The sequence below is a fragment of the Arachis duranensis genome, chromosome 6 (genome assembly GCF_000817695.3).
Source record: "Arachis duranensis cultivar V14167 chromosome 6, aradu.V14167.gnm2.J7QH, whole genome shotgun sequence".
In the NCBI taxonomy this organism is placed as follows: Eukaryota; Viridiplantae; Streptophyta; class Magnoliopsida; order Fabales; family Fabaceae; genus Arachis; species Arachis duranensis.
In genome coordinates this window covers 3,948,993-3,959,686 of record NC_029777.3, presented here as the reverse complement: position 1 = coordinate 3,959,686, position 10,694 = coordinate 3,948,993, and the positions used below count along the sequence as shown (strand labels likewise).

At 32.5% G+C, this 10,694-nt stretch overlaps 1 protein-coding gene and 1 pseudogene across 1 annotated transcript; one reads left to right on the top strand and one right to left on the bottom strand.

Moving 5' to 3' along the window:
* Positions 1 to 5,806: 5,806 nt before the first annotated feature.
* LOC107492051 (rosmarinate synthase) lies at positions 5,807 to 7,021 on the top strand (the record flags this gene model as incomplete). Its single annotated transcript, XM_016113017.3, is given in 1 exon segment — positions 5,807 to 7,021. A coding segment is annotated over 1 exon segment (861 nt), but the record flags the coding sequence as incomplete, so codon positions are not given.
* Positions 6,958 to 9,750, bottom strand: LOC107492050 (probable aldo-keto reductase 1; annotated as a pseudogene).
* Positions 9,751 to 10,694: the final 944 nt, after the last annotated feature.

Genomic DNA, 10,694 nt, shown 5'->3' with positions numbered 1-10,694 from the left:
TAAAATATTAAATATTAATTTTTGTATTTCGAATTTTTTTTATCTTATTTTAAGTTTCTTATTTTGTTATGATCTAAGCCATCTAAGTACTAAAATGACTTTACCTTCTACATGTATATTATATATATATATATGGTTTGAAGGATTGTTTAATTATGGGATAAGTATTGTTTTGGTCTTTAATATTAAGGGCCAGAATCGAAACTGTTCCTAATGTAATTTTTGATTTAGAATTATTCTTAACGTTTTTTTTCGTATTAAAATCGTCCTTTTAACTTTTTTCGGACAAAAATACTTTCCAACACTACCAGCACTTTTACCTCCACCACCATCAGTACCAGCATCTCCACCATCAAGAATAAAAACATCAATGAAATCAACTAGGGGTGTACATGGGTCGGATGAAACTGGATTTGTTGTGACCCAGGCCCGATCCGAAATATATAATGGGCATATTTGTTAGACGCGAACCCGACCATAGACCCGATGAAATCTATACACTTTCGGACCACAATTATACTAGGTAAAAACTGGGCCGTTAATATTACATTACCTTCATACCTTCTTGCAAGCTAGTATGTGAAAATATCCAAATTTTCAAGACTCCAACCATTATTTGACATGGTAAAATTCACTTAGAAAAATATAACAAGAACCAACTCTTCTCTATAATTAAAGCATAACCATAATCAATACTAATATTATCTAATAGCATCAAATATTTAAATCAATACAAATAACACAATATTATGCATTAGTCTAAAGTTTTATGCATTTTAAATATAAAACATTAACTTATAGTCTTATAATGACTAATAACACAAAATATTAAATTTTACAATATTTAAATTCCACATAAGAATAACCATCATCCATCACTAATAACACAAAATATTAATTGTGTATGATGACCGGACCACCGGGTCGAGTTCGGGTGACCCGAACTATGGCCCAGACCCGACCCAAAATAATGATCGGGTCTATTTTTGAGACCCTTACCCAACCCTAGACCCGGTGAAATCACACCAAATTAGTCCCTAAAGTGTTCGGGACCGGGCCGGGCGATGCACACCCCTAAAATCAACACAAATTCAATAACCAAATCAACATATAACAAGAATAAAATCAGAAAATAAAAAATCAAAATCAGAAATAAAAGTAAAAGCAGAAGCAATCACAAAAGCAGAAAAAGCAGAAGCAGAAGCTAAAGCAGAAATAAAAAGCAGAGGCCAAAGTAAGGAGTAGAAGCCAAAGCACGAAGAAGAAGTAGATGCAAAAGAAGAAGCAGATGCAGAAGCCGAAGCAGAAGAAGAAGCAGAAGAAAAATCAAATTAAAAAGAAGAAGCAGATGCAGAAGTCAAAGCAGAACCACTGGCGCTTCCCCGATGACAACTCGTGGGCAAATCGGCGGCGACGGCTCATCGGCGGTGACGGCTCATCGGCGTGGTCTCCCGATGAGAATGCGACGATGGCAGCGATCCCTAGCAGCGCCGTCACATCTCCTTTTCCTCTTCTCTTCTCCCCTGTTGCAGCCCCTCTCTCTTTTCTTCTTTCTTTCGGCATGGCGACGGCAGCTTCAAGTTTCGCCGGCGCTGTTTCCCCTCACCCCTTTTCCTTCCCCTTCCTTTTTTCCTTTTTCTCCTCTCCCTTTTTCGTGTACCTTTTTCCTTTCTCTCCCCCAACGCGTTATTTTCTTTTTCTTTTTAAATTTTATAATTTTTTTATTAAAGTAAGAATAATTTAAGAATAAAATTTAAAATTTTATTAAAAAAGATGATCCGTTAAAAATGATTCTTAATTAAAAATTACATTAGAAACAATTTTAATTCTAACCCTTAACGTTCTAAATTAAAATAATACTTATTTCTCTGATTTAGTATATTAAATAAAAAATTTGTGAAATCTTACTTTGGGATTGGTCTATTAAATCAACTAGTTGGATCAACCAGGGCCACCCGGCCCACCCCATGTGCAATGTGAAGTAGAGAGGTGCAAATTTGGCCCGCTAATAGAATGCTTCTTTCAACAACAACAACAATAATAATAATAATAAACAGCTTGATCTGGCCTGAATTAATTTGATATGTGTTGGTTCAACGTCAATAAGATGTGTATCCTTTGGAATTGACGACCTTGATTTAAAGTTTTAACCAAAATCAATAAATTATTGTCGATAATATATAACAGCTGGCTGGTGTACTGTGGTTATATTATATTTAAGAAAAAATATAAAAAATAATTTTAGTTAATTAATTTAAAATTTAAGATAAATAAAATAATTTTAAAAATTAATTACTTAATATTACTTTATACTAAATAAGGATCACTACTGCATAATACATAGCATAGTTTTAAGGACATCGGAAAAAAATATTACAAAATAAGTTATATTATGCCATTTTATTTAAAGGTAAAAATTTACTTATATTTATTTTCATATGATCTAAAATTAAAAATTGAGAGTAGTTAAATAATAATTAAGTCAAATATGATAAAATATCTAACCATTTTTAACTAATAATTTCATTTGGAGACAATTGAATCCTATTTCAAAACATTGTTTTGGCAATTATCCTAACACATACGTAAATCTAAAGGAGCATTGATGAAATCAAGTATGAGGTTGTTGAAGACCGAAAAGATGATTTCGTACAAGAAGTTGGCAGACATTTATTTACATGTGCAAGGAATAGGGATAATAATCAAAATGTCAATAACTGAAATTTTACGATATAGGGATGGAGGAACACCTATGATTTGCCAACATGCATCGATTGGTGGATAGACGAATAGTGCAAAGTGCAAACATTATGTTGTGTCATCGTGATTTTTTTGGTTATGTTTGCCTTGATACACATGAACCGATAACGTTTTTTATTATTATTTTTTGTCTTTCTGCTAACATATGGTTACTTATATTATAATTATTTTTTAAAAAAGTCTAGGGGTCAGTAATTTTATTAAATTTTGGTCAGCATGTAACCATCAAAGAAGAGTGAGCTATTGAATGAAATCTCACATTAATCTCATACCATTAAAACCCTCATTGATAGCTATTTGATGACTATAAATTCCAAAAGTTGTTGGCCTCTTAGCATTCTTCTTATTTTTTTAGTATTAGCTAATACTAATGTATCAATATATAGTAAAGTGAAGCGTGTGAAATGTGAATGACATCCTAAACCATTAATTAAAGTGAAGCATGGTGTTCCTGAATAAATATGAACTACCAACCTCCACCGAATCTCTTTAATAATCTCAACTGTCCTCGCAAAACCCAACTTGTACTCTTTCTTTTATTATAAGTCTTTAATATGTGTATGTGTTCCCACTTCTCTATATAGACACACACCAATCCGTTTATTGTGATCAATACACACACTAATACATGTAAACATATGTGTTTCAATTTCTTAATATATGGCGAGCATTACTACTTCTCATTCTCCATCCTTGAGTGTGACCTTGCACTCCAAGCTCACAGCAGTATCAAGTGAACCAACCGGGTCGGGTAAGACCCATCATGAGCTTTCTGCATTGGACCGTGCCATGGCTCAACACACGCTGCATATGGTTTTCTATTATAGGGACCAGGATGAGTTGTTTGGGTTATATGACTTGGATTCGTGGAGGGAATCATTGTCTACGGTTCTTACCATGTACCCCACAATGACGGGTAGGTTGTTGTTGGAGCAGGGGCATGATGGTAATTGGCAAGTTAGGTGGAACGATGCGGGTGTTAGGGTGGTTAAGGGCAGCGTGGATGGCACCCTCAGTGACTGGCTTAATTCTGCAACTGCTTCCCAAGAGAACATCTAAAAAAAGGAAATTCGAATTTGTAACCTCTTAATTAACTATGAAAAGATTATGCCATTTGAGTTATAAGTTATAACTCATTGGTAACTTGGTACTTGTTTTAAAGCAAACTCTCTTAACACTACTTTTTTTTTTTGTTTAAAACTCGTGTGCTGTGTTGATAGGTAAGACTCGTTATCAATTGTCAATTTTATATAAACACACTTGAGTTTTCACTTTTGTTTTTTTACCATATATTTCTTTTACAAAAATATTAGGGAGTTAGTGCTTTAGTGTTAGTTTAAAACTTTAAATACATGACAATAAGAAATAATTTTTTATGAGATAAAAAAACAAACCTTTGACTTTTTTTAAGACAAATAGAAGGTATAAATAATTAAATATACAGAAAATAATACATATAACATCCATTTTTTAATATTTTTGTTATCACTTATATTAACTAGATAAATTTTTTTTAGAATTTAATTTTTAAACACTCTCATTATAAGAAAGTTTTACCTAAATAACCAATTGTGTATTACGTATTAATAAAAATAATAAATTTTTAAATTTATTACGTAAAAATTTATCAAACGTATGAATCTGATTGAATGATCTTTTAATTTACAATTAATTTAAGAGATAATATCACTCTTAATTTTGATGATGTCATTCTTTGCATAATTTTTTTACATGATATTTTATACAAATTTATAAAAAAAATAATATTATCAAAATAGAAATGATATTATCATTTGTACACACTTGTTATATTTAAAGGTGGAGAGAACATTCTAATGAAAGTTAATAAGTAAACTATGTCGATAATCTAACAGTCATAATATATATACAGATAAAAGACACATACTTTGTTAGAGGACAATATTATAGGATTAGTATAATTTATTGTTTTTGATTTGCAATGAATCAATAATATTTAAAAGTATTAGTTAAAACTATAGTACCAGATTATTAGATTAAAAGTGTTAGACTAGTGGCTAAAGGTGTTGACCAATATAAATTATAGTTAGTGGTCCTTAAGGGTTTTTTTTTTTAAATATATTGTTACAAAAGGAAATGTATTTTTTCTATGCATGCTAACTTGTACAATTAGATTGCATTTGATTTTGAGAATAAAATAAAATAAGATATGAAAAATACTGAAAACAGAACATAAATGATAAAAACATAAAAATTAATATTTTTGTTATTTGTTTAACAGTGAATTGAATATAAGATATAACAAATAATAAAAGTCTAATTTACCTTTTTTACACAAAATTAAAAAAATAATAAAAAATATAATTATAAAAATTTGATAGTAATAATAAATAAAAAATAAATTGTATTTTTATTTAATATTTTTGTGTCTTTTTTGTAAAAATAACACAAAATATATTAATTCAATATCTTGAATATAATATATTTATTTATATTTTTTCTGTCAAATACAATTTTATATTTCTGACTCATATTTCATTACTTGTCTTTATAAAAAGGATTTAATTACTCTGTTGATTTATATAGTTTTACAAAATTTTTAATTAAGTCTCTATAATTTTTTTCTTTTAATTGAGTCTTTGCACTAAATTTTATTTTTAATTAGGTTTTTATATTTTTTTCTTTTATTTGAATCCCTGTACTAATTTTTTTTAATTAGGTCCCTATATAATTAAACCAATTACTATTAAAAGGGCTTAATTAAAAAAAAATTGGTACAAAAACCCAGAGCAGTTTAATTACATATGTTCCCTTATGTTAGCGTAATGGCGTAATGCTATGCAATTTGTTTATGATGAAAACGAAAGCTAAGAATAATTCACGAAAGACTAATCAATATATTGTTATGAAAAACGTAGTTATCTCTATGAGACAGACAGATGAGATGACCAAACTCTTTTAGCAATTAATTAACGAGTCTGCTAATAAGTACTATCTTAAAAGGCATTTATTAAAGAGTTAACAGGTAGAATTGAATTATTCAAAGTTCTTAATTATGATTACGTTGCAGGTAAGCAATTTCAAAGAAGGAGGTGTTGCAATAGGAATAAGTTGTAGTCACATGCTTGCTGATCTAACTTGCTTAGCTTCATTCATCAAATCATGGACACTAGTTCACCGAAACTTACCCATTACCAACCCTCCTTCCTTCACTCCACTCCCTTTTTCGCCGCCGTCGCCGCCGCCACTTTCAAACGGCCATGCTAAGCTGCCACCGCCGCAGCAAGCAAAAGACATGGCCAAAGCCACTTTCAAGTTTTCCAGTTCAACAATGCAACAGTGCCTCTCCAATGTCCATCACATTTGCCCCAATGCCACCCCATTTGATTTTCTTTGTGCATTGTTTTGGACTAGAATCTCTCACTTGAAGCCATTGAAAAACAATGATCAAACTCACTCTTTATCCATTTGCATAGATTTGAGAAAGAAGCTTCTTAAAGAACCAATCCCTTTTGGTTACTTTGGAAATGCTCTGCATTTCACAATGCTTTCTCTTAAAGGTGAAGATTTTGGAAGTGTAGTTAGTGCAGTGAATAGGCACTTGGTAGGGATTGAAGAAGAAGAGATACGGTGTGCCATAGAACGGTTAGGATCATCGAATCGTTGCATGTATGGGGAAGAATTAACCTGTGTTTGCATGGAAGCTCTGCCATATGAAGCAAAGTTTAGTGATAATGAGAAGCCGGTTCATGTTTCATGCCATGTAGGGAATGTGGCTGGGAAAGGTTTGATCATGGTGATGCCTTCTTGTGAAGAAGGGCTTGCAAGAACTGTGACAGTTATGCTGCCACATGAAGAGCTTGCTGAATTAATCAAAGATGAAGCTATATTGCAGTTGGATCCAACTACTTTGCTTTCTGATATATAATATAATAAAGATTTGGTTTAGAAACCATAAAATATTTAAGGGCAGACAATTTTAACCATGAAAGATCAAATGTTTTTTTACATCTTTTATAGTTAGAATTGTTGGTGCTCAAATCTTTTATGGTAAAAAATGGTCATTTATTCTTTGGTTTATGTATAAATTGCAAGAGTGGAGATTTTTCCATTATTCTTTTGATTCAGGTTTGATCATATTGTAATCTTTCTGGTGTTCAGATAGTTTCATTAATTTATGAACTCAATAAGTGACGACATGTCAAGCCGATGCAAAACTTTTGATCCCTCAAATTCTGGTTGAAACTGACTTTATTTATGTAATAGCAATACATTCATGACATGACATTCACAATAGTTATAGGTAACAAGAGTTGTTATAAATCCTTAAAGGACCAATAACAATTAATGTTATTTAGATGCATGCAAACATATCTAGCTAGGTTTGCTTTGGTGGGGTATCAGCAAACTTCCATGAGCATCTAACAAGGGCATCAGTGGTTCGTTCCCCTGTTACCTCAGAAACTAGTTCTGCAATCTCATTCAGATCATCTCTGCTGAGCTTCACTTCAAGGGAACCCAAATTGATGTCAAGATTCTTTGTCTTTGTTGTTCCTACAGCAACAATAACACATGACAAAAAGTTCAGTTCATTCAAGTAATTTATTTATTTATGATAGAATTCATGATTATAACTCAAGAGTAAACTGGATATTAAGATGTTCTTTGTGTTGTGTGATAGCTGTATAGTACAAGATACCACATATTTATAGGTGATGAACAAATAAGAAAATGGGAAATCACTCACCAGGGATTGGCACGACGTCATCGCCCTGATGATTAATCCATGCAAGAGCAAGCTGTGAAGCTTTGCATCCATGTTTCTCTGCCAAATTCTCTATCTTGGAATATACCATCTTGTTCTTGTCAAAGTTTTCTCCTTGTAGCCTTGGCTGAATTGCCTGATGAGAAATTCAAATAGAGACTATATTGGTGAGTGAATGAGGAAGAAGGCCAAATTTCACCACAAACAAAACATAACACACTTAGAATATACATTAATATGTACCAGAAAACTGTGTGCAGGTATGCTTTCTATGACACCCTTGCCACCAAAGAATCCATGCCCAAGGGGACTATATGGTACTATCCCAATTCCTAACTCCCTACAAGTCTCAGAACAATTAAATATTTACTGTGAGCACTTACATGCAGTTGTTTTCACATGAAGTTGATAGTTGAAAATTTTTAGATGACGATATAGTCAAACTTGTCGGATCATCTAATGATTCTCAGCTATCAACTTCACATGAATACACCTGCATCTGAGTCTTCGCCATATTTTACTATTTTAACTGTTTTCTGCTATAATTGTAACTATTTTATCTGTATAATAGAGATTCTGATGTAATTCATACTTGAATTCAACTGGCTTTTCATTCATTTACCTGCAAAGTGGAACGATATCTTGTTCAATCTCGCGAGTCCAAAGGGACCACTCCAATTGAAGAGCAGTGATGGGATGAACAGCATGTGCCCTTCTAATTGTGTTAGCACTTGCTTCTGATAAACCAATGTACCTTATTTTTCCCTCTTCCACCAGCTTCTTCAGCTCTCCCATCTCATGCATGCAAAACAAATCAAGAAATAAAACATAAATAAATTGAAAAATGTATACATAAAAGTTTGTTAGTCTAATCAGTGGCACTTACAGTGTCCTCAATGGGTACTGTGGTGTCAATACGGTGCTGATAATAGAGATCAATGTAATCTACACCAAGTCTCTGAAGGCTACCCTCACAGCATGATCTAACATATTCAGGTCTACCATTTACTATGACATTGTTAGATTCCATTTTCACAATTCCAAATTTGGTGGCTATCTGAATTTCATCACGAGGTATCTCCTTAATCGCCTGATACATATACATACATAGTCAAATAAAATGTTATATTAAACTTGTGTGTGTCATTTTATTTACATAAAGACGATACAACAATAACAACAAAGCCTTGTCCCACTAGGTGGGATCGGCTATATATATGAATCAAATGATGTCATTGAGTTCTGTCATGTATCATGTCTACAGAGACAGAATGTGTAGATCTCGTTTGACCACTTCATGGATGGTCTTCTTATGTCTTCCTCTACCTTTTACTCCTAATCCATCTTCCATCTCATCTACCCTCCTCCTGACTAAGTGTTCTGTCGGTCTTCTTCTTACATGTCCAAACCACCTGAGATGCGATTCTACCATCTTTTCCATAATGGGTGCTACTTCAATTCTCTCCCTTATATCTTCGTTCCTTATTTTATTCAATTGCGTATGACCACTCATCTATCTCAACATCTTCATCTCTGTCACACTTAGTTTATGTTCGTGCTCCCCTCCGTACCAATAAAGCATAGCCGGTCTTATAGCAATGCGATAGAATTTACCTTTAAGTTTTAAAGACACTTTTTTATCAATAAAACCAGATACACTCCGCCATTTACATGAAGACAGTAGTTTAGAATTATTAGATAATTTAATATATTTGACTAAATTACTTAACATAATATGTCGCCACATCTTTGCTTTTTATTTTCACATAGGATCACACATCAAATACATTTGGAGATGGGTGTATACGACATGTTTGGTACCAAAATATGTTAGATTTGTAGCAGACACATCATAAAAACACTAACAATATAGAAAAAAGTAGGTAAAGAGGAAAACCTTTCCGACAAGAAGTTCGTTGGTAATGGGGTCCATAAGAATTAGAAGTGTCAAAGAAGGTGATGCCTTTGTTGAATGCATACTTGATTATTGAGATGCCAACCTCTTCAGGAACAGGATCATTATATACTCCGGTTAGCTCCATACACCCAAATCCCAATTTAGACACCTATCATCATCGATCATTCATCAATCAAATTAAATTAATAAGGTCACCAGTCACTATATCAATCAAACATAGATACATAGATATACTTACATACCTCAAGGCCTTGGCTTCCAAGCTTCACTCTAGGAACATGTCCCATCTTTATGTCTCTCTTCAAAATGTCAACTATCCTGCTTCTTCTTCAGTATCTCTTGTTATATAATTGATATAAAATAGTTAAAGTAGCTTTTAATGTTAATCATAGACAATGAAATTATGATTTAATTGATTAATCTAAAGCATCTATTGGGTTGCGGTCATTGAAGGCAACTAGTTTTATCATATCATTTGACTCAGTCTGAGCTACTCCACTCATCATGGTCTCTATGATGTGTTGACCACCATGAATTCTTCCAATCAATCATTTTCTTACTAATAATGAGGACTATAGTATTTGGCTATTTCTATATGGACTTTAGGCATAACTTAACTAATTTATGATCCAATTTTGCTAATGCGTGCTTTGAAGTGAAGGTTCCAAAGTGAATTGAGAAGGGGCTTTGAATCAAGAAATCATTTTTAATGGTTAATAAATAGATTGTGTAATACACTGAATTTAGAAGATTATTTTAGATTTTATCTCGGTCTGCAGTGACAGAATAAAGAACAAATAGAAGTTGCAGAGGATAGGAAAGGAGAAGAGTGACACCACCATATATCCTGGTTCAGTCACAAAGTGGAATGTGATCTACGTTTAGTCTTAGTCACAATAATGGTAGAATTTCACTATAACTAATAAGGATTACAAATTTACAATTAATAATTTCAAGAGACTCAAACTCTTGTAACTCACCTAAGTTATCCCAAGCTTAATAATTCCTAAGTACTAACCCAACTTAGTTAAGGGGAACCAAGTGTACTCCAACCTAGCACACTTTCAAAATCAATCACTCAAACAAAATAGAAATTGGCTTCTGTATACACTACTCTCTTTGCTTTCTGAATCTCTCAAACTAAGCTTAATTATAGGCAAAAAAAATAACTAAATAAGAACTCACTCAAATAACAAGGAATAAAAGCAATATGTTTATTATCAGATTATGCTCGACTGGTTGCCTTTTTCCTTGGATGAGATCTTCTTTTGT